The sequence below is a fragment of the Pezoporus flaviventris genome, unplaced genomic scaffold (genome assembly GCF_033815535.1).
Source record: "Pezoporus flaviventris isolate CSIRO_AGI_PZ_B2104156 unplaced genomic scaffold, CSIRO_AGI_Pfla_v1 ptg000037l, whole genome shotgun sequence".
In the NCBI taxonomy this organism is placed as follows: domain Eukaryota; kingdom Metazoa; phylum Chordata; class Aves; order Psittaciformes; family Psittacidae; genus Pezoporus; species Pezoporus flaviventris.
Genome location: NW_026892585.1, coordinates 15,777,614 through 15,802,871, shown reverse-complemented (window position 1 = coordinate 15,802,871; position 25,258 = coordinate 15,777,614). Strand labels below are relative to the sequence as shown.

At 38.7% G+C, this 25,258-nt stretch overlaps 1 protein-coding gene across 2 annotated transcripts in view; it reads left to right on the top strand.

The window, feature by feature from the left end:
• The first annotated feature begins 3,346 nt into the window (after nucleotides 1-3,346).
• SKAP2 (src kinase associated phosphoprotein 2) overlaps nucleotides 3,347-25,258 on the top strand; it is a 117,433-nt gene continuing 95,521 nt past the window's right edge. The window contains exons 1-2 of one of the 2 annotated variants that reach the window (XM_061464827.1): nucleotides 18,845-18,980; nucleotides 22,690-22,803. In XM_061464827.1, the coding sequence (XP_061320811.1) occupies nucleotides 22,767-22,803 (37 nt within the window). In that variant the 5' untranslated portion in view covers nucleotides 18,845-18,980; nucleotides 22,690-22,766. Of the gene's footprint in view, nucleotides 3,445-18,844; nucleotides 18,981-22,689; nucleotides 22,804-25,258 lie in introns of those variants that run through there. The other variant, XM_061464826.1, reaches the window with a different exon arrangement.

Below are 25,258 nucleotides of genomic sequence, written 5' to 3'. Positions count from 1 at the left end.
TGAATTGTTACATGAAGTACTAACTCTTCTTTATGTTTCAAAGCTAATTTGTAAACTTACTCTCAAAACAACTGCTGTGATGTCCTGAATGTAACTCTGCCTGTGAGGAAATCATTTTAATTTGAGCAGTATAACAAATCCTAAGGAAACATTAATGATGTTTTGCCACAGGACAAAGGGTTCAGAGGCTCTTTTCCGCTGCTAGAGTCACCACAGCTTTTCTTCAATGCAGCAGCCACAGTCAAAATTCATAAAGAGTTGCCGTGCGTAGAGTGCTGCCATTCAATGACCTAATTTTCCCATTTTTTTTCAAACCCAGAACTTTTTGCACTTCTTCATAAAGAAAGCACTTCTGTAAAGGAAGTCTGTGCTCCTTCCGTTTAACAGCTATATGTGCATGCCAGGAATCTTTGCCAACTACTGCTTAATGTAATTAAATAATTAAAAATTATAAATATTCTGATTATTGACTAGCTATTTTGTTTTGAATCTGTCAAAAAAAGACAGGCAGCCAACGGGATGAACAGATGAGAACACAGAGTAGCCTCAACAGGGCTGCCACAGCTTGTGTGAAATAGTGCAGGAAGCAGTGCAAGGAGCACGCTCTGTAATACAATTAATTTTCTGTTAAAGGACATGTAGAGAACCAGCAGCAGCTGCATGTAGGTCCTGTTTCCTTCTTCTCCTAGAATCTAAAGTCTAAAAGCACGGCTGCAGAAAAGTGGAACGTTCCATGGAAAAACACTGGATTTCCCAGCATGCTGGATGTTGGGTTTCTTCAGGGGAGCAAGGCGGTGGTCATGATGCTCCTGAATGGGAAACTTTATTCTTCCTACAGCTGCATTATTGTAGGCTCTCTGCAGCTTCAGGTAGGCTATTCCTCCTGAAGTCCTGTTTTTTGTAGCTTTTCCCACACAGAAGGACAACAAACTTCTGTGTGTTCCCTGTGGTGTTGCTACCCACACATCAAGAACCCCTGATCTATGGGCCTGATTAGGCGAGGCAGCGTATCTGGTTTTGATGAGACACAAGCTCTGGAATCCACAGAAACCAGGCTGAAACAGTGATGAAGCCAGACTTGTTTCAGTGAAGGAGTCTGTTTTGAATTATGCTTCCTATTAGCAGTAGATTTAAAAATTAGTGAACTATGAGTAAATCTGGAACTTAACAAGGCTTAAAATAGGCCTGGGTCACAAATCTTGCTAACTGTGTAATGGGCTGGTCTGCAGTGCAACAACAAGGAGGTTTTTAAGAAAAAAATATAAGCAGAAAAAACCCTTAGTAACTAGAATATGGGGGGGGGAGGGGAGGTGGGAGGGGGGAGGAGGGGAGACGGGAAAAGGGAATAATAAAGGTAAGTTATTTCTTCTCATTTTGTGTTCTGAAACTCAGTGAAAGCCCACACAAATAGTAAACATATGGAATAAATTATCAGGAAACATGATCGCAAAACTAAGACTACAACAGAATTCAAGTGACACTTTTCTGGAACAGAAATGGATAGAGCCATAAAGTCAACACTAGAAAGCAGGATTATGATTAACCTGAAAAAGGGCAAGCAAACTAAAGTACAAGCCATTTTCCCATTCCTTATGGCAGCTTCCCAAGGCTGCACATCTGAAATGTGTAATTTAATGTAAGCCCAAAGAGCCCTGCTCACCAACCACAGAAAAATTAATCAAATGTTTTCATACCAGAAGATAGTAGGTATTTATATAAATAGAGGCAAGATATATTTATACACATATGGACCCAGACGAATGTGCATGTTTATTTTGAAATTAGATAACATAAAAATCATTAGGTGACATTATACAGGTCAGTTAGTTAACTGCTTGAGTTTCAGTCAAGCTGGCCATAAAACCAGGTCATAAAGCTGCAATGCTTTGAAAACCCAGATGTATTTGAAATGAGTTGTTCCATGTAATTAAAAGAGATGTGAGAGGTCAGGAGAACAATATAGTCTAACACCATGCCTACATGGCAAACTTCAGCCGTCACAGCTACATCAAGCAGAAATGAAAAACTGTTTAATACCTGATTGATGCAGCTGTACTGCCAGCTGTGCCACAAGTGTTAATATAATTATAGTAGTATAAATGTGGAATTTCATAAATGTAACTTCTTTTCCTTGCTGTTTTTCTACAGTGGTATGACGTACAGATGTGCTAACGTAACTGCAGCTCTAACACAAACATTATTCTCCAGTAATAACATAGATACAGCCAAAACCACCAAGGTCACAGAAGGCACATGGTCAGAGTTTACTTTAACTATTTCTACACTAAACATATTACATCACTGATGTGCTCCAAATACATACGACTAGAGATCTGTGGGAGAAGCATATCCAAGCTGCTCCATAAGCAAAACTTCCACAAAGTTGTCCCTTCCAACAGCCCACCCGCGTTGCTTAGAAACAGCATCTCTTCCTGCCGCTGCCCACGCATATGCGCTAACAGACTCCAGGCCAACAGGCCAGTTCCCACCGCTTCGCTCTCCGTTTCTTATTTCACTGCATGCCTCACGCGTGTATGCGAGTTCCTCAAGTCCTCTGGCTTCATGCTGCCAGCTGCAAACACCAGGACACCGCACAGCTGCGGCACTGGGCTGGGCTGCAGTGGGCTACCCCAACCCCTGAGTCTGACAACGACATCAGGTCTGCTACCCCAAACCCACGCTCTAGCAATGACAGCAGGGGGGGCGGGAAGAGGTGGAAGGGGCAGGGAACCTTGTTCCCTGGACAGCGCCATGCCACCGGCTATCAAGTGATCTAAAGCCAGCACCTGGTCCAAATGCAGGCAGGAAAGGTACTTAGGAGAAACCAGCTCCGACATTTATCACTCTTCATATCCGGCTACGCCCCAGTCCGTGGCTGTGAGGAGAGGCCGGAACCACCAACGCTCAGCTTGGGAAGGGGCTGAGGATCGGGTGGGACAACCAATGAACCAATCAGAGAGCAACTTCCGGGCACTCCTATCCAATAGCCAACTTCTCCTGGGCTTCGGGGCGGAGGCGAGCAGACGACTAAAGCTGAGCGCCATGTTGGATTCTGGCAGGAGGGAGGGGCCCACGCCGAGCCCTCACGCTGAATGGCTGCGGCAGGGGTCACGTGGGAGGCGGCCCTCTCGGCGGGGCGTTGCTAAGGGGGCCCTCAGCAGCGAGTGTAAACGCAGGGAGTGGAGATGAGGCGCATGCGCGAAACCAGAGGGCGGGGAAAGCATGGCTAAACCCCGCCTCCATTGCGGTAAGCTCCACCCCCGGTGCAGAAAGCCCCGCCCCTGTGGCTCGCGGCCGTGTCATTGCGGCCGAGGGGCGGAGCCTCCGCTTCCTCCCTGGCGGGACTGGGACGAGCCGTCGAGTCCTGCCTCGGGGTGTCCCCGGCTGCCCCCGCCATGCACGGCGCACTCGCCATCCCCAACGAGGTCTGTAGCCTCCTCGCAGGTACGGCCAGCCGGCGGCTGGGAGGGGAGGAGGAGGAGGAGGGAAGAAAGAAGGAAGGAAGGAAGGAAGGAAAGAAGGGAGGGCTTCCTGGGGGGGCGGGCAGTGAGCAGGGCGGAGGGACGGCAGAGGGGGACGGGCCAGCGGTGGGGGGGTCGGGCCAGCGGGGGGTGTGACGGCCCGGGGTAGCCGGCGCGGCCGGGACGTGCCGGGGGAGCAGCCCCTTGAGATGTACCCCCGCCGCAGCGCGCTTCGCTTCCACTTTGCGGGTTCGGGGCTTCCCATTCCCCCGTCAAGTTCTCTTGCCCGGTTACTTCTTCCCGCTGTATTCTGGCGGCGGCCGCCCTCCCGCGCCGGGCTGCGGTTCCCTCCCCGCCGCTTCTCGGCGCACCCGAAATGAGGAAGGAGCTTGGTCCCGCTCCTGGCTTGTCTCTCGGCCGTCGGGCTGCGGCTGGGCGTTCTCAGCCTCCCGTTGCCTCTGGGCAGGGGTAAGGAGCGTGGGAATTTTCCCCTTCAGGCTGCGTTGCACCGTGCTGTTACGGTGCCAACAGGGCCCTTTCCCCGAATTAACGACACCCCCCCCCCCCCGCAAACTTTCCCGCTAAACAACCGAGGCTAGCGATACGGAAGTGAGTTAAGATATCACTGAATTGCTGGCATATTGTCATATCGGTCACATACGTGTGACTCTGACTGTCCATGCCCTTACGGGTATGTTGGAGCATAGGAGTCGGACGACTACTCGCCATGAAAGGTTATCGGCAGTAGCGTTAGTAGAGACTTCAAAATACTGGTAGTGATTTTCATGTACATTTCACTTTTGAAATTTATTTTGTGTTGTTCATTAAAATAAACTGTTCATTTCCAGTTTGGTATTTCTTATACCCAGAGGAAAAAGCAATAAAAGGCTTTGCTAGCCTGAAACAATTTTAATTTAAGTGGGAGTCTCTTTTGGGAGCTTCTGTTTCTGCCACTGGGACTTGCGTAGCTTTGATTAAGTCATCCAAATGCTTTTCAAAATCTTCCCGCTGAAATCGACTACTCGACTACGGGGCACCTGCCAGAATGTAAAGTAGCTCATCACCTTTGAAGGCTGTTCTTTTTTGTAACACTTTGACTGTAAGAGTTAGTGCTTCAAACATTCTGCCCTTACCACATCTTTTCATCTTTAAAGCACTTCTGCCAACTGTCTTAAGTGTTTTGCTGCTATTTGTGAGTACATTATTTGCAAACCATACCGCCTGTAGTAAAATCTGCATTAAAAGCCACCAGAAACAAAGAAAGTTTTCGATGATTTCTTATCATGGCATAGATTCTTAATAATAAAAAAAGTAAAAATAGCCTTAGACAGCCTTTGTAAAACGCTGGTATTTTCTGTGACATTACTGTATTCCGAAGCTTTTGATCACAGGAAATGTGTGTGTATTTCAGAGCTATTTTCCAGTGATCAGGTGAAGCTGATCTTGAAACACTTCAATGTTTTAAGTGCTTCTAGGATTTATTTGTTTTTTTTAGGGGATGGTGTGATGCAGGTGGGATCATTCAAGACTGTGATTTGTTTGTTTGTCATAGTGCCTCATTTCTGAAACTTGTTCTTCTCCCCATCTTTATCCAGTCTGCCATGGGAAGAGTGATACAAAAGTTTGAATTTTGAAGTGAAACTGAGAACACCTGTTTTCCCTCAGGGAGGATGCGTGTATGTTATTTCAGAGTCACTATGATCAATGACTTAAGTTAAATATCTAGGTGTCTAGGTACAACCCCCTAGGTTGTACTGTGTGTACGGCTTCAGCTTTTCTGGAAGAAAATTAGGTGGTTTCTTTAGTGTTGTCTATAGAACTGAAGCAAAGAATGGGATGATTTACCTATGATCTTTAAATCTTCGTTATTACGGTAGCATAAATGCTATGTAATACATCCTTACAATTATAAAGGTAGTATTTTCAACTTAATTTGCATTCATACACAAATTTGGTCTGGTACTCAATGCAAAATGAACTTAACACTTGTTAATTTTATGGCAGCTTAGTTATGGAGTAAGCAGAAATCAACAGGATGGAAATGGGGTAGTGAGGAACAACTAACCGTTTGTAACTTTTACTTCTGACTTGCAGAATTCTCAAAGGGAACTAAATTTAAGGGTAATTATGGTTATATAATGTAAAAATTCACTAATTTTTTTTTTTTTTAAAAAATACGACATTACTTTTTACAGTTTGTGTGTTGCTAACCTCTCATAGTCGTCCGTCGTCCCCCCCTCCCCTTTTTTTTTTGTTTCTTTGTTAAGGTGACCAGTTAAGTGCATGAAATTTAGAAACTGGAGTAATTCAGAGCGTATGAGCAATTCTACTGATATGTTTAGGTTCTGTTAATCTTTATTTATGTAGTCTCCTGGTTCTTTTTGCTCAAGCTATTCAAGTAGTGAAGATGTATGGTAATGGAGGAAGGAAGGGAGCTCTGTAATATCTTTACTATTCATTAAGCAACTCTTACCCAATACAAGGACTGCAGTGAGTAGGTAGTTATTAATTTCTGCATGCTTTTCTTCGAGGGTGCTTCTTAATGTATTATTTTAATGGCTCACAAGTATTGATTCAGCACCTCTTTGAGATGAGGAAATATTGTTTTCCTGTCGGTAAAATTAGTGTAATAAACAAGATGTGATCTGGGGTTGCAAAAACTAATCAATGGTGGAACAGAATTAGAATTCAAATTCACCTGTCTCCATACTGTACTAGTTTCTCCAGAAAATAAAGTGAGTTGGGTATCTATATTCAGTGGCCATTATAAGTGCTGGGTACTTCTTCATATCAGGTTCTGTTGAGAATATGCAGTTAATGTCTAGCGAGAAGCATCATTTTTTTTTTTAATCCAGTATTCACATAGCAGTGAGGCAGTGACATATACAAAATTTCATAAATATTGTGCTCTTCTTCATCTCCTTGGCCTTTTTGCCTACAACTTCCAACTTCTGAAACAAGTGGAGGAGTGATCATATGGATTTCCTTATCCCTCCTTAGCCTTGATTTATTGTTGGAGTACTGTCCACCCACTATGCTGAACAAGTAAGGCTCCTACTGGAAAACATACTAAGTGCTCCTGTAGTTAAACATGGTGATAATGGGAGTAAACACACCAGGGGATGAATTAAAGTTGCACAGGAAACTTTCTGACTTGGGAGTGCTTTTCTTTGAACCTAAACAATATTATATCTGTAACGTAAAAACAAATTCTGTCACACATGCTGGCAGGGTCATTATAGTTGCATGTCAGTGGCACTGAAATGTTCCAGGCAGAAGCACAGCTTGAGCTCAGGGCTAACTGCATTAGTTGGAAACAGGAGGAAGCTGTTTCTGTAAAGTTGAAGGGAAAGGTCAGTGTGGCAATAGGCTTATGGCAGAAGACGGTGAAGATTTCACAATCCCATCCTCTGACTTGTTCAAGTGGTGGGAAGGAAACACTGGAGACAGAAACAGGGTCCTCTGGTCATGGATTGAGCTTTGGGTGGGAGGAGAAAGTAATTTTGTTGATCCTATCTTCCTCTTTACACCTGGGAGGTGTGTGGCAGTGTAGGTAACTTCTTCCTTCCCTACCCGTGTCTCTGCACCTTCTAGATGATGCTTGAAATTTTGGGGAATTTAGTGAAGGAAGCCCAGCCCTATTGTGTCTGTTCTTTTGGAAAGGTATCCCCTGTCATGTTTATATGTTCAGGACCATTTTGTGGGTATTTGGCAAAATAGGATGTTACTTGTGTGGTGTTTATTTGTCAAACTATTATTTGTTATGTAAGTAGTTGGAGGCCTGCTCATTTTTACTGTTCCTTACTCTTTGATGCATGCTCTTAATGCTCTTATGGCTTGTCCATAGCTGAGGAGGATTTTGGAGGCTGCTTCTTCCCCAAAGGCATATTATTTTTCCAGTAACATAAATCAGACTGGTTGCTTCAGTCGCCTTGTTTGGGAAAAAAAAAATAATCTTAATTCCCCCCCCCCCCCCCCCCCCCCCCAGTAATGGAGATTTAGTTGGAATTAAGAATTCTTTATTTTGTAAGAGTTCTTGATGGTGTCATGATCATTAGATACATTACTGTTTATGTCTTCCCTCTCTCTGTGATACCTGTGACTACAGTAAGGGTCCTATTACTTTTTTTAAAATTCCGTTTTTCCTTTCACATTTTGCTGTATTTCCAGTTTGAATTTTTTGTATTCATATTTTAAAAGTTACAAAGATTTTTTTTTTTTGCTGTGAAAATGGCATAAACCTCTTTCTTGAGTTCATATGGAACCTTATATCCAGTCCCAATATCCATTTTCCTTGTTCTACCAAACAAAACCCCAGAACTAAATAGAAAACAGTGTTCTTGTGGTAGAGACCTTTTCCACCAAGAGATTATTGAGTTTGTTTAAATGCTGAGTCATGTTGTCCAAATTGCATTTTGTTTTCAACATGATTTCTTTATTTTTTTTTTCTTCCAGTTAATATTGTTTGCCCACTTGTTCAGTTACATCCTGGAAATGGCATGCAGAAGTGGGCAAGGCAGGGAAAATACAAGACAGCAGATCCAGTGCATGAGTTTAATTTTGCTTGCATCTTAATTTTTTGGCCCTTACAGTAGTTATATTTACCCCTGATGCTCAGAAAATGAACTGTCCTTTTGTGACCTCTTGTCAGCTGTTGCTGGACTTACTCCTTACATTCTTGTTGTAGAGAAAGCCACCTGGGTACAGTGTAGCTCTTCTTCATTGGCTGTTTCAATTTTTAAGGGATATTGTTGTTTAAAACTTTAATCTTTGCTTCAAAATATCATTTTTGCAACTCCAAGGCTTTAATGAATGCTGGTTCTTGCTGAAGAATCCATCTTTACAAGATAAACGAGGGTGACTATCGGAGACACTTTCTGAGCTGACATGTATTTACAGCTTTGGAAATATATACGTATTTCAATAGTAATGGAATAAAAATAGAAAGATTGAGGTGAAAAAATGCAGGGAGGCATTCCCGGTAAGAAATAACCTCCAGTGATTTGAAACATAGTTCAATTGTCTCTGCTATAAATTTGAGAGTAAGTGTCGTACATGGGTGATAAAAATGGCACAGGCTATTTTTTATATACTCATTATTCACTTAGTTTGTCTTTTTCAATTAACGTGGAGTCTGTCTTTCTCATCTGACTGGGTTTACGTTTCTTTCATAATCATATGTCAACAAACCACAATAGATGCAGCATAATGTGGCACACAGTGTAAATCTTTAGGTTAATCCTTAACATTCTTTATTATAGTTCATTTGGAATCACTTTGTAACTTGATCATGATTTGTACTGGTGTGGTTTTTTTTCATGATATGCTTAATATGTTACAGCTTCATCTTTTCTCACATCTTTAATGTAGAGAGAGGATGCTCAACTCCTCAGCCAGTGAGGTTAGGTGCATGTAGTCCTTGATTATAATTTTTCTTCTTGAACTTCTTAAGAGATGTCTTATCTATTTGCTTCATTTGAGAAATTTTAGCAGTCAGTGTGTATTTCTGCTTTCTAAATCACAGATGAAACCATTGAATCTCAATGTTTTTCATTAAACTCACTTTGTGTGTAGCAATATGGCAAGATAGCCGTGCTTTTGGGGATTTAAGGTACAGCAGTTTCTAAAGGCGGTCCATTTCAGGACTTTGCGCTAAAAAGGAATGCTCACCTACTTGTTAGGTTTGATCAAAGTGACTGACACATTTTGACACCTCACAAAATGTGACACAAAATGTGTCAGTTACTTTTATTTTACATCATGTGTTCTGTTTCTGTATATGTACATTTCTTTAAAGACAGTTTAGCAAACTCTGAACAGAGACTTTTAAATGTAGCTGGGGAGGATGTGGGGAGAGCAGAAGCAAAATTCTTTTGTATTTCTTGATTCAGGAGGGCAGGCAGTCACAGATGTGGCTTGATAATTTGTCTTCAGACCTGTTCCCTACTAATGAATTGCATGAAAACTTTGAAATCAAATTAATTGCTTTCTAATGCCAGCCCATGTAAAACTGAAAGATACAGTCTCTTTCATGCCGGTCACCGTTGGACAGTGTGTGTGCACAAATGTGCCTAGCTTGCATTATCTTCCAAAATTCTTTGGTCTGCTTTCCCAAATTCTCTGGCTTGCAGCCAGCTTCTGGCTCTCTCAGGCCTTGAGGTGGAGGAGAATGATGAGTGAAGGCTGGTGGCTGACCTGCCATTCCCTTCTTGTGTGACTGGCAGCGCATCCAGCAGGTGACACCACGCAAGTGTCCCTTGTCATATGATGGATGCATGTCCAGCCACAAAACAGCAGCATGCATTCTCCTTGGGTAATGGGCAGGGTGCTGCCTTCAAGCTCTGCTGTGTGAGTGGAAACACACCTATCTAATTGCCAGTTTATGATTGTTCTCTGTCATTTGAATAGTATGAAGTCATCAGGTGATGAAGAAGTGACTGACTTTTTGATAGTGTGATGGACAACATTTTGGTTATCTGTTAGAGGAAGGGAAAAAGGAAGACCCAGGGAACAGTCTTTGAGTGCCTCTATGAGAGTGTGTTTGACCCACCCTGACACAAAAATGAGGTAGTTCTGCCCTAAGTATATTTGTTTATTAACTGCAAATTATGATATTAAACTCTGTAAACAATAAAAGTGCTGTGATTTGTTACAAGTAACTCTCTGTAACGCAGCACTTGCTTTGGGCTAAAAATTTACAGTGTTCTTGAAAAAGCCCATCTGCATAGTTTCAGCCTTCATGAAAGGAAATAGTGCCAAAGACTTAGACCAATGAAAAACTTGCAGTGTTGTCTGTTTATAATCATTGAAGTAATGAGAACCACAAAATGTTTTAACAATGAAGTGCAAAATAAATCTTAGCTTTTTTTCCTTGTAAAAGGAATGTAGCTGAAAATAGAATTAAAATGGCCTTTTAGCTTTTGATTGTTGTATGAACTAGCAATTAAGCTTTGAAACTATATGAGCTGGTTGAAGCGGACAGAACTAGACTGTGGTGTGACTTCCTTTTTTTGTCAGCTTGTAACCTGTATTGACAGAGCAATTTGTGAGTGAATCGTATCAATTGGATCTTTCAGATCAGTAGCTATTGTTCATTTCTGGAGGCATGTTTTTCTGGGCTATGGCTAATGCAAAGTTAAAATTACAAGCTTTAAGAATCAGAGCAACAAAGATGGGTGTTCAGGCTATCAGGAAGTCTAACACAGAAGCTTAAAAAATGTGAAGAGGTGTTGAATAGGTTTCCAAAATTTATTTCTCTTTGAAATGTTAGTGTTTTCAATGGAAACACCTGAGTCTCTGCAATGTGTGATACTAAATAGGTGCTCATTTTGTTAAGAACAAACAATTTATGGAAATAATTTGTTTTGTTTGTTGTGTGGTAATGAATTAGTAAAAGTGCTTTTAAGTTGGAAATCTACTCAAAGTTGTTTTGTTTGGAGTTTATCTTTTATTCCTTTTTAAATTCCTCAATGGACCAACTGCTACTGAAGCATAAAGAAACATGTCTACTCTGAAGTGCTTGTGACTAGTAGTTTACACTTTCCTTTTCTGTATAGCATTAAACTAGCAGAGGATCATCCTGGAGAAAGAGCAAGTAGGTGACTAGAATAGTGGTGAGAAATAGGTGAATTTTTTTGCTTGTTTGAAGTTCACTGTGTATGACTTGTATCTGTCATACTGAGTCCTGAGTCCTGTTATCATTCCAAGGTATATCACTTAATGGAATGTAAGAGAAATTGCATAAACATTCCTTTCTGTTAAGCCACTGGAAGCTTTCTCTTGACCGCCAGGACTGCTTCTTCCATACTCTTCCCTAGTGTTGGAAGTACAGATAGTAAAGAGATGATCACAGCTTAGATATCCTAAACTTTCTTGCTTCTTGTCCAGAGGAATTAAATTACTCATCTCCTGTGCATCTGCCACATCCAGGATGAATTTACAACACTGGATAAGAACATGGCTTGAGCAAGCTATATAACAGTCTGTGTAATTGTGAGTAGATAAGAAAAATCTATGATACAGTAAAGCGTACTTTTCAACTAAATTGCTTCTTTAGCATCCTATTGAATATCATGTGTGTGTCAGAAGTAGAAATTCTTGCTTATGATAATCAACTTGATTTCTCTTCCCCACATATTCCGTAATTGTGTTACCTCAATGTTTGTATTTGAAAAAAGCTTTGACAGTCAGTCAAAACCTGTGATGGCAGAGTTCTCACCTGGATTTTGAGCTTTTCCAAGAAGTAAAGAAGCCCACTGAGTTTAGGTGAAGACTTCTGAAGCAAAGTTCTGTGATTAGTTGGTGTCCGAAGATTACTGTGCAAGCATTGTTCCTTACTTATAAATGTGACTAATTCCTCTAAGCTTTCACATGTTGCTGCCTAGGGGGAACTTTGAAACTGCTATCTAATTTTTGAAATAAACATGTAAAAGTCTGAAGAAACAAATATTTAAATCACCTGTACCTCCCAGAATGAAAGGTTGTTCTGCACTGGAAAATCCTGTTGGGTTTCACTGACAGAAACTGTTGATGGTTTTGGGTTTTGCCTTCAGCAGTAAAAGTATTGGTTTTTTTGACCTAGGTTTTGTGGTTGGTCTTTGGACTGCATTGGTCCTCGTTCGCCTGCTTGGTGGCCAGTTCTAGTAATTGGAATTTATGAAGGTGTATAAGTTTTTTATGGGTTAGGGCAAGATATGTTTCCAGGGATGCTTGGTGTAGGGCATAGAGGCTGTTGGGGGTGTGTGTGCAGGGTTCATTAATACGCATGTTAAGTGCCTTTCCTTCTGTCTTTTTAAAGAAGGAATGCCATAGAACTGAATGTGGTTGTTCACGCCGCTTCAGGGCTGCTTTGGAAAATGTAATGGGGAAGCTTCTCTGTCTTATGGGGAGTAATATTATTTTTCAGAACCCTAAAATACTTTATAAAAAAAACAAACCCAACACCAAAAAGAAGATATCTGCCATGCTTTGTGAAGACAGCAATCTAAACATCTAAATAATCATCTCATAAATTATTTATAAAGAATGACATTTTTGCAATAGCTATGCCAGTGTTCTCAAACAGTAACTTAATTTGTTTTCTTGCAATTTGTAATATAAAGTGGGGTATATTTCTGCAGAACTTCTGTTTCAGAAAAAAAAAAAAAGCAGTCAATTTTTTTCAGTTAGTAAATCTGCAGTGAATATTCATTTAATGTTTTAAAACGTGAACTTTTGTTCACAAATATTTGAGTTCTTAATTGGCTAGTTTAGATTTATAAAAATGGAAGATCTCATCAGATTGGAAAAATTACAGGATTAAAACAGTACTATCCATATCTATTTGCATCTACGCAGATTGAGCCAACATCTATGTATCTGTGTGGGTATGGGGAGTGGGCAGGCACTGTGTAGGGGTGTTTGTTACTTACATATGCTTTCATTTATTCAGTGAACAGTTGTTACCCATACATCTGAGAAATCCAAATTAACAAGCAGGTTTTTTTGTTATATTCCTACTTTTCAGTTTTCAGGATAATTGTATATTGATTGGTAACTATAAGAAACTTTTACAGTTACTTTTCTCAACTGTTTTTGTTAATCAAGAAAACATACTACTGGCAAAGTTGCACTCCTCCAAATTCTCAGTCACTGCATTGTTTTTATCCTATGGAATGGATATTTACGAAGAACCATGGTAACTTTTATGTATATACTTTGATTTTACATGACTATATAAATGTATCGTCTATATAAGAATTAAAAATTACAGTGCAGATTAGAGCCTTAGTTTGTGATTCTACAGGTGTAGGTATGCTTAACTTCAAGTACACGCTTGAGTTTGACTTCTTTGATAGGTAGGCACAATAACCATAATTGTTTACAGGATTAAGGTTTTTGATATGAACTTTTAGTCATTTAGGGAGTTCAGAGGCAACGTGAGACCATTTGAAAATGCTGTAACCACTAAGTGACCTGTATTAGTAATAGCTGGGTAGGTGTTAGTGCTGAAATAATGAATCACTCAGCCATTTTTGTAACTTGCACTTCTGAAATAACATGGCAGTAATACATGCATAAAGCCTATTTCCATGTTTTAGCTTTATCCTCTACTTTAGGTGATGGAAAGTAATTGTTATAGTACTGCAATTTATTAGGACTTATGTGGCATAATTAAGTGAGCAAGAATCAAATGTCACCATAGGATTTGCTGTGCTAAGCATAAGTAGATCAGAGAACAAATGTATCTCATTTAGCATCTGAAATGTCCGTTAACTATGCTGTGTGTAGGTCTGAAAATAATTTTTTTTATTTTTTTCACAGTAGTATCAGGAGGAACTCATTACATCGGTATTTCTCTTTTTTTGAGGTGTATTTTGTTTTTCTTCTTTATTTAGATGTTGACACATTTATTTCTCAAACGCTAAAAGGAGAAAATTTATCTAAGAAAGCAAAAGAGAAAAGGGAAGTTCTTCTTAAGAAGATAAAAAATGTTAAGGCAAGGTAAGTAAGCTTCAAGGCTTTAATATGCTATAAGGTCACACATAAAGTTTTTACAATCTTTCAATAACCTTTAACAATATTAGCAAAAATCTGTTTAGGTACTGATTTTGTCAAATAATCTGCATGGGTTCAAGTCTTTATATCTTTCCTGAAGCTGCTGCAATTGTCAGAAATGGGAACAGAAGGATTTGTCCCATTTGAATTGCTGTAATATTCTGAACCCTGATTGCAGCCTGGTTCGGTAGAGCTTGCCTTCACCTCTGCTTTGATAAGACTTACTGAAATTTAAGAAATATAATGCATTGAGAATATGAATGAGTTTCCTGTCACAATACTCTGCTGGTGTAAACCAGCATAGTTCAATGCTGACTTTGCTTTACTTTATAGTCTGTCATTTAGCTCTGTAATAGCAAATTGAAACATAACTGGAAACTATTTATACTTTGCTTCTGCAGTGTTAAAATAGTGAAGTACTGTGACAGACCACGCAGAGCGCTGTGGCCTTTTTCCCTTTTCCTCTCTTTTTTTCTCTCAATAGGTATGATTTGAGACTCTGTTGTGTCTTAATTTCAGTCAGACAAGTCAGCTGAAGAGATTTGGCTGTAGTTTTATTTGTGCTACAAAATTTTACTTGCAAAATCTCTTTTCTTACAACTCTGATCAACTAGGATATAATCTAGTACTTGTTGTTCTTTTCCCACTGTTGTTTCCAAATTGTTTTTCTACTGATCCACTCCTGTGTGATATCTCTTAACCTTTCCTTTGATGACATGCTCCTGCCTCTGTGGCAACTTGTTTACAATTTCAAAGACAGCACAATCTTCTGGCAAGGGCATCATTCTTTGCATGACACTAACTGTGGGAAGACATGAGATGTATCCCAGAGTCTTGTAATTGAGGGTTTGTGTGCCTTTGATTCGGTTTATAAATGCTTAGGGAACTACTTTTTTAAGGAATCAGGATTTTTTTTCTTTTCATGCTTTCCCATCTGGGTTATTGAGCTAAACTGGGACAGTACAGATGACTTGCAGATACAGCGCTACTGACTTTTTATCTTCAGTCTTATGAGTCAACTATGGTTTTTTTTTGGTTGATGAAATATTGAAGGAGGGAACCTGCAGTTACGGAAGCAGTTGACCCTGAATGCTTTGCCATTTGTTTACGTGACCCCACCATTTCATGTCTTGTTTTAATTTCTAATTCCTTCCTTGTCTCCTGTAATTCACTCTTAGTAACATTTTGTTTTTTCATGCAGGCTGTAAAATATATGCACATTGTAGTCATCTTCGACTTTCGCATCCCACATATTGGGCTGTGCCTAACACTGCTAATTCCTATACAGGATTTCTCAGATCTGGCCTTTTATCTCTGTTTGCATTTCTTGGTTTCTTATTGCTAGACCATGCCTTTCTCTCCTGCTCGTTACTTGTAAGAACTAACCTGATACACATACTACTGCTTATTGTCTGTAAAGATGGTCTTGGCAGCTGCATTTTATTTGCCAGTTATTTCTGGTGAAATCCTCTCATTTTCACATAAAGTCCATGCACGCTTCTTCAGGTGCTGTTTTAGATAACACTGTCCTGATTATTTGTCTCTATACATCATACTGTATCCTATGATTATTTTTGTTTCTGAAATACCAAGATTTAGCTCTGAAGAAATATTTTTTTTTCCCCTCTGGGATGATAACAATAGAAGTGTTTTAAGCATCAAGTATGGTAAGATATTCCTATTTGAAAATGACTTTTTAAATTTAGGCCTGCATCAATTTTTATATTTCTGGTTAATTATTAATACTTTTAAATTTGAATTTCGTAGATTATTGCAACTAAACCCAGTATTTGTGGATTTTTTTTTTTTCTGCTGACCTACTATTTTAAAGTATGCTTAGTGGGTTTTACTTGTGCACAAAACTTTCTGGAATATGTTACTATTTGGAAAATTTACTAAAGATGCTTATTTATGTTTATACCTTAAGATAACTGAATAGATGTATATCCCTATAAATGGCAGCTCTGAGTTTGGTTTTGTTCCAGCCTTCTTTGAAATGACGGGATTCTCTCAACTGCAGAGGCAAAAGAAAAACTGAGTAAATACGTTAGCCAAAAATAAAGACTTAAAAATTATTAAGGAAAACTTGACAGTGCTAAGTTTCAACTACAAAACTTGTTAAAAACTAGCAACTGTTCCGTGCTGTATTCTAGTACTATGGATTGGCAAGTGCATTGCTTTACTGTGTTTCTTATTCTTTCTGCAGTTACCCTCAAGAGTTCCAGGATAAAGGTAAATGTCGCGGTTTGTTTGTTTGTTTGTTTGTTTGTTTTTTCCTTCCTCCCCGTGATGTACTTTTGCCCCCTGGCATACCCTAAGCCGGAGAAGCACAAGGCGCTGGCTGCGGCCGTGCCCAGGTGCTCCCGCGGACGAAGGGCCTGGCTCCCCCTGCTGAGTGAAGCGGGAAAAGCTTCCCGGTTGCCAAGTTCTCGCTAAGCCATTGCTCAAAGCCAGGTCCCATTTCCTTCATTGAACGCCTCTGAGAAGGCTTACTGATGAAAGGATGAGCTTAGAAATATAGTTCAGAATAGGAGCTTGTTATGTCTGGCTTAATTAGGACTAGCGTAGCGCTGCAAAAGACCATGTAAGCAGGTTTTTTTTTGTTTTCCAGAGGAAGCCTATGCAAAGCAGTCTGCTTAGGAGATAAAATTTTAATAGGGATAAAGTATTTCAGCCATTTTCTCTTAAGATTGCAAAAGTCTTTAATTCCATAGTGATGTTTCTTTAACCTTTTAATAGGATCATCTAGTGGCAATATGATATTGGCTTTCGATCCACGCTGAATGAATGTTTCCATAGTGCAGCCGGAGCTCAGACCTTCAGTTGGAGAGGAGATGATTTAGTGTGCAAGTAATGAAAACTGAAGTGTGGGTTATCTATTGTCTTCTAGTGGAGTTAAAACAAAGCTGCAGAGTTCAGTTTAGAGAAGTCTGAGTGTGTTGCTACAGTGCTCTGTTCTGTTAACTAAACCTGGAAGGGCTCTTATTTCCATGATGCTAATTCTTGAGGTCATGACCTATAGCCTGTGGATGCTGGTATGAGGGTCACAGTGCGAGGTCAAAAAAGCCAATGCAAAGCTTCACTTTTTTGCAGTGGTTGAAGAACTGTCTGTTTCTGGACAAGGAGGTTGAAATGTGTGGGCTACAGTGTGCCTCCTGATAGAGTGAAAATATGTAAGTCGTATTAGGCAAGTAATGCTGTGACAAGGCACAACAAGTTCATACATTTCTTATCTCTGTTTAATCAAGTTACACAGCCATAGCAGTTTGAATAAGATGAAAATACAGCTTGAAACTTCCCAAAGGTTGCCAAGGTTTTGTAAATTCAAACTATGTGGTTATTTAAAAAATGCATTAAAATAGTTTACTATTTTTTTTTAATAATGCACCTCAGCACCCTTATTGAAGTTAAAACGTAGTTTCCTTCCTTTCCTCACTGTCCAACAGAACTAAATGTAGAAAAGTCAAATGTTATTTTGCTAAACAAACATGAAATAAGGTAGGCTAGTTATTTCATTGCAAGTGCATCTGACTTTCCAGAGGGCATGTTTTTTAAGGTTTAATAACTTTCTGAGGCTGTGAATTGCCAGTAAACATGACAGTTGTCTGTAGAGAGCAGAGTTTGTGTTTACTGGTTTGCTTTTTATGAAGGTCAGGAAAATTCTACTGTGCTTACTTTCTTCACTGGCATTTGATTTGGAATTTCTTTTCTGATTCAACAAATTTATTAATGAAAGCTCATCGCCATCAAAATAGATGGTTTAATTGATATAGTCTGCAGTTGTTACTGTATAACTTGTTCTGACTTCTGTGAAGGTTGTATTCAGTCTTACTCCTTTTGTTAGAGTGCATTTGATTCTTGGGAAGGATATGTTGCCCCTTTAAATTCTCATGATGTCTTACTGGTTCAGAACTACACATAGATGGTGAAGCTTGCAAATGCTGATACTTTAGTTTTCTTTCAGTATTTGTCAATAAAATGAGAAGGCTCTAAAGTAATACCATTGTTTTCTGCAAGTGAGGGTAAATTTCTTTAAATTCTGTGCCTTTACATGAATAAATACGAAAAGAAACCCCAAACGATGAGAAATGGGAGCCTACATTTATTTGCAAAATATTTGAGGAAATATGGTATGGGTTGTTGGTATCATTTCCAGAGTTCAAGAAGTGTGTGCTAAACTTATTTGGTTGTGTCATTCTTACTCCAGGCCTGTACAAATTAGGCATGACTTGTGTAGGTGTAGGACAAAGGACCCACATGGAGGTAAGCAGTGAGATTCTTGGACAGCTACTAGTGTAACAAAGCAGCGGCAGCAGCTGAGTGAGGTCAGCTTTTGTGCCCATTCATATCTCTGTGCACACCTAAACATTTGAAAAAATGGAAAATTTGAGGAAAGGTTAAAAACTGAGGAAAAAAAAAAATAACCTTTGAGAAAAGGTTAAACATTTGAAAAGAGGTTAAAACCAGTGTTGGTCAGACATTTTCCTGCTCCTCCCCTCCAGAATAAAAAGAAATATCCCAAAATATAAGATGAAAAAGGAGAATATCCTTTAGGAAAAAGGGAGAGGTGGAAGCAGAAATGTGGAAACTGCACTGAAACAAACTAGGAAGAATAAAAGCTACTGTGCACATTTAAACTTGATGTTTGTTGTTCCTTGTTTTGTGGTAGCAGTGACTCCATTTTTAGTTTTTTTTTAATGCAAATAAAATAGTCTTTGTTGTAGCTGGAAGGAAAGGTGAAGAATAGTTCATATTATGTGCCATATTATCATGGTATAGTATTTATCACAGTACATTAATTATCATACCATGTCAGCTGTTTTCAAGAATCTAATGAGTTGTGACCTGTCATCCTTCCAGAAGCACTCAGAAGAATCTTTTGGAAGCTGAAAGAAGTGAACAAATGCTTTAAAAATTGTTATATCTTCTGTATAACGTAATGAAACTTGACTGTGGTTTCTCAAACAGCAGCTCCTTCAGCTTGTGAGTTGTTCCACAGTTATGCTTTGTGGTCATCAGCTTGTGACTCCACTCTCATCGTTGCATGCTCTTGAAGTTCTGCTGGCTTTGCATGTGGTAACTGGTCAGTTTGACCAAGGTACTGTATGTGTATGGGCTTTGGCCACTATCATGCAGAATCTTATCTTTCATAAAAATAAGGCACAGAGGTTTTAAAAGAATAATAAAAAAAAAAGTTGAAGAGCACATGCACAAGTAGAACCAGGCTCCTTAAAACCAAAATCATCTGTGTGAGTATCTCTAACTTTCAGAAAGCACATACATATTTCTTTGCAACCAAATTGATAAACTTTGGGACTTGCTTGCGCCCTCCTAGAAAGAAGCCTTTTTAGTTTCTCTGTTAGGTCAGTAAATATGCTGGCAAAAGCATCTTCTGTGTCTACACAGTGAAAAAAATAAGCTTTTTTGGGAAGGTGGGTATATGTGAAAATTAAAGACATAAAATTAGTTGTATAGGAAAATATTTAATTCTCATGTGTGATGTGTTATCTGATTTTACACTGACTTTTACAGTTAATTTACAAAGTGCATGGTGTTCTTATGACAGAAAATGTACAATTGTACTAATACCCAAAATACTAATCTTTCCGCAAATTTTATTTTTTATTGAGTTATTAAACATTTATTGCATTTATTTTATTCTTAAATTAAGAAACTGCTTTTTTTTCTTTTTCTTTTAATTTGAAATATTTGACTCCTCATCTAAGTAGTTTAAACAAAACCAAAAAGCCATAGTCGCACTCAAAGTGACCTGTTCTAGATCTTAGAATTGAGAAAGAACTTGAAAACTAAGATAATTCTCATACAAATTGAATTCATTTTTCATAAGACTAGTATTCCACTAAGGATATAAAAGTCTGGATTTTGTCAGAGATCCTGAGTTAATACAGTTTTTGGCATTTCTCTGTTTTGAGATTAATTGAATCAATACCGTGGCTGCCAAAATGTTTAGTAAAAAGAACCTTGCTTTCAATTTATGCTAAAAATAGCAGTAAAGTTGGCAGAAGCACCATAAGCCCTAGAATCAGTTTTTGTGTTTGAAGATCACTTGCCATCTGCTCTTTGCATTTATTTTAGTAAAAGATACATTTTTAATCACTTTTCTCAAAAGATTTTTGGCTCGGTGTTGAAAGTGAGACACCAAAAGTACTAACCAAATCAAGTCATAATAGGGGAATTTGCAGAACAAGTTCCCCATAAAGCACTTGGTGTACCTTATATATGAGCTGTGGCACACGACTTCGGCTTTATTTGTGCAGAAAAGTATGATATAACCTTTACTAACTACCACTTTTCAGTCTGATGAAGACTGATGAAGGTTCACTTTCATTTTAATTTCATTGTAGTATAAGAGAAGATAAATTTGCGTCTCTAGAGCATCAGTGTTTTATGTAGTTATTGGGAGTACCTGGAGGAAACCTTTAAGTGACTTGGATGTCTCTGGCTCTTGGTAGAGCAGTGTCTGGAGCCTGAGACATCTGCTTCCTGGAAATAGTCAAGCTGACAGAGTAGCACTGTATGCAAGGGCTTTGTATTTTCTTCCCTGCCCCATGTTTTTTGTTGAGGTGCTATTTCCTTTTTTGTTTCTGTACTCTTTCCCTCCCCCCTTCAGGAAATGGCAGCAGGTAGGAGTCTTTATGGACTTGAGGCAGTAGCTTGTAGTCATCACAGCAGTATGTGGATGCAAGTTCTGTATTTTAACACACTTGAGCTTTCAGTCAGGGGCATAAATACATCATTAGTAATAACCATAAATGGGAAAGATGTGGCTTAGTTGTTGTGTAGTCCTTTGAGGATCTTCATGATGTATTTCTGGAGAGACCATCAGATGCATTAGAATTGTGCCAAGTATCACTCTCTCCTGGAAGTGTGGAGGGTTTCCTTGTAGGCAAGTCACTGGTGTCTGTTTCAGCTTCATGTAGTTGTTATCTGTGTAGTGTCCCTGCTAAGTGCAATTTAAAGCAGCACAAGACAGAACCACCAGTGCAGCACAAAATGGTCTTATGTCCATCATCAGAATGAGAGACAGCTCAACAAGTAAGAGTTGTGTTGCTTTTCTTGCTTGAAGCGCATTTGCTTACAAACTTAATGGTGTTTCAGTATTGTTTTAACAGATAGCTGCTAAAGAATTCCTACTTGACCTTTATAAAACAAGCCATTTAAAACAGCCATGTTAATATGAGACTCTAGAAGACTCTTCAGGAATGGGTGTATTGAAGCAGATTGCATGGCAACGCATACGTTGAGAAAGTGGCTGTCGAAAGAATCCAGTCTGGCAAGGTGACTGGTGGATTGGGTCAGTAGCATCTCCTTAAAGAAGCATCAGCAACTATTAGTGGGCTAGAGAATACCTGTGCCAGCTTGAAAGCAGCTTTGTCTAGTTATTTTTCTGAAAAACTGTGTAGTGAGAACCTTGCATTGATCTGCTTGATGGCTCCATCCAGTCCTTTGTTTGGTGGGCTCTTACTGCAGCAGAGAGTGGACAAAAGGAAGTGATTTCAACCTGCTGTGACGTGGGACCTTACAAAATGGCAAGAGGCAGAGTGTTTTGAGCTGCATGACATTTTATTTTTGTGAATTGTTTTATTTCTTTTATACTTGAGCAACTTCAATGCATCACTCTGTCTTTTTTGTTTAGTGATCTGAGGATGTGAGCTATCAAGGCTCTTTCAGGGATATTGGCTGAAACATCTTGCATGCTCTCTCTTTTTTTAGTTAGTGGTGGAAGCACTATCTTTAATACTTAGGAGTTCATTGCTATAATCACTATCTTAGATGAAAATGAATTCTTGGGGAAAAATAATATTATTAATTTTTCTTATAAACTAGATTCTTACAAAATAGTATGGTCCTGTTCATTATATTCAGCTTATACCAACTAAATCTGTTAGAAATCTTCAGAATAGGGGGCAAGGACTGAAGTGCAGCCCTTGTTACAATGAGGAGAGTTTGTTTTATGCTCTGTTCCTAATGTGGTATACTTACCCTTTGCTATGCATTACTTCCTAAATCAATAAATAAGCATTTAATAAGTAAAGACATTGTATGGGTTTTTTTTTACAGATAACAAAATATTGATTCTGCTATCAAACCTACAAAAGGTTAGTTTAAATTGCAGAAACTGGAGAATAGGGTCAGTTCATATGCATATTTTTGTTATTGTTTAACTGCTAACTATCTACTGTTAATGAAACTTCTTTTTTTTTCAACTTCCAGATAAATCATATGGTATTCTGGGGAAACAAGAAACTATATTAATGAGCATCAACTCCTTAATTATCCTTGTGACTACATAACAGGGACACATTCATGGCATTTCTTTGTGCAATAACTTTTGCGAAGAAGTATTTTTAAACTGATCATTAATTTTATGGCCACAGAAATGAGATGCAAAATTTATGCTGTTGTCATTGGCACAGGTTCAAGGCACTACTGACATTATGTGTGATTGTAATGGAATGGCTGCCAACTAATGAGTCTATAGACATTTTGTTTGAGCATGCTTTGCTTTTAGATGTCTGATTAGGCAGCAGTGCTTTCAATTATGCTTGCAAATTGTATTGGATACATTTACCTGATGCCCATTGTTGCTTTGTAGTTTGGTTTTCTATTACATAAATGCAAGTTGAATGCTTTGCTTTAATTTATTGATGCTTTTCAGGTGTATTTTTAGGTACTTGGCACCTGAAGAGAGGAGTAGTGGCTTGTGCTGCTCAACACTGACTCCTCTGACTGTTCAAGGAGTAACACATGCAGCTTCAAATGCAATTCTGTCTAGCCTGTCTTGGTGGAATGTAAATTGCAGTGCAACACACTGATGGAGGAGCATTTAAAGTGGAAAAGAGACAGAGATTATTCTGAGGGGGGAATGCAGGAGATCCCACAGAACCAACAGGAACCCTCTCAGTGAATTGCCAGGAGCAATATCCTTATATATTAGTAACATACACTTCTAAGATGTGTTTTAACCCTGTGAGAATTAGGAGGCAAAATCCCAAGGTTGAATCTGGCCTGTAGTCATTTCCCTATGTAAGTACATAAAAATGTTGTGAAATGTTCCTTATTAAAGCTCCAGAGCAGACTGAGTCAGCTGTCTATCAACATGCCTGCAGTTCTTTTGTACAAATTAGATAATTTAAGGATTGCATTTCAATGTATAATATAAACTTCCAAATACATTGATTTAATCTAAAATAAAAATTGGAAGATTTTTCATATGATCTAGTCCTGCAAGGCTACAGGTTGCTTGTACCTCTGTTTATGGTTTGTGACCTATTCTCCACATTTTTTGCATAAAATGTGGATACCTGTATGTAGTATTGTAGCTGTATATGGGATTTACATATTTGTCTTAGTAATTTGTGTGATGTTTTGTTGTTTTTTTTGCCTCCCCTCTGCCATTTTCTCCTCGTATGGAAGTTTTCAAGCCTTTATTTGGGATTTAACGTCTAGAGAATGATTTGAAGATATAAATTTGCTAAAAGCACTGAGAGTGTAACTTCTTTTTCATAAACCTCAACATGTTTTTTGTTTTGTTTTAAGAGCATTTTGAAGTTGAATATCGTACACTTAGGTGCTTGTTTTATTATAAATCTGTGCTCTGTGCTCACAGCTTTTGTTGTTTCAAATACAGGATATACCTGGGGTAGGTACATGGTGTGCCCTAAATATATATATATATATATATGTATGTATGTATTAAAAAGCCCCTTGTGTCTAGAGCTGGCTTTTATATGAATGCAAAGCACAATATATTTACTGAACTTGAAATCCTAAGCATAATTTGGAAACGGTAGTATTGTGACTTAATGGAAAAGATAGGTAACAGTGCAACTTGCATAAGAAGCCCCTTAAGAACATGGAAGAGATTAGGTATTGCTGAGTGGGGCACAATTCTGTGGAGATGTTCTTCCTACATATTTACTTTCCTATTTATCATCCACAAGTGCTATTCATTTAGATATATTTAGGTTTACTCTTACTATTCAGCCCGTGAATTTTGAGTGCTGGAGTGTGGTGTTTGTGGAAACATTTTTCCTCTGTAAATACAGCATAATAGTAATTTATGCTGGCACCTTCATGAAGGTTAAATGATAGTACATTTATTCATAGCTGATGGGGACACTTTTGTCTAACAAACAGGGCTTATATATATGCTATATATATGTGTGTGTGTATACATATATATATGTATATATACACTTATATACACACACTATATAGGTGCATATTCCTTGCATTCTAGTACTAGTATTCTAGTTCAGGATAGGAAAAGAGTGAAGCAACTTTTGATACAGTATAGGTTGTGAGTATCATGTCTGCTCTATTTAAAGGGAGTCTATTGTCTAATAAAGATATACATGTATTGACAGACAGGCAACTGGTCTCTGATATGTAAGTGTGAAAGATAATAACGCTAGTTGTAAATATGGCATAATATTTTCTGTTCATGTGCTATCTGCTCTCTGGTTTTCTATTTGGAGGGAGAGGTGAATCCTGGAGGGGGATAATTTACTTTGATTGGTTTGACAGGTGTGATGAAATGCAAATATTTTGATCAGATTAACACGATGGCTGGAGTGCTACTGCAGGATGGCCTTGTCAAAAATAGATTGGAGTCAGGTTCAGATTCAAAGCAGTTGTTATATAGCATGGGAGCTTGAAAGGAAGCTTTACTGAGAAAAGCATGCTAAATTAATTAAGGAAAAACCAATTTGGTATTCTACAGTTGTGGGATATAAAAGAACTCCAGCAAAGCAAAAATGAGGCTTTGTTGTCTTAGCTGCGTGAAAAACTTGCCGTTCTTTGCTAGCAGCTATGGTTCTTTTTGGGCACAGACTCTGAATTTTCTATGATTTTCTGTTATTAAATGGGAAGTAAAGGGGTAAAACTCAGCCACGGCTAAGCAGTCCTGATTAATGCAATTCACATGTCTGCAGAGAAGAATATTTTCTCTATGTGTGGGGCTTATTTTGTATTCTAAGAAATTAATTATCGGGTACAATGCTCTAAAAGGGAGTACATGAATAGGGAAGCATACCTGGAGGTCTCTGGAAAGCTTTCACCATGGGAGTATACCAAAAGGCAATGATTGAGCAATTTAGCTTCATATGATTCTTGAGAAAATTGAGGGTCGTTTGATCTATTGAAGCATTAGATTTAAGATTTTGGTTTGGTGATTTTTATCATATTTAATTATTGACTTTTCCTCAATTTTATTTATTTTTTTTATTAAAGAAACA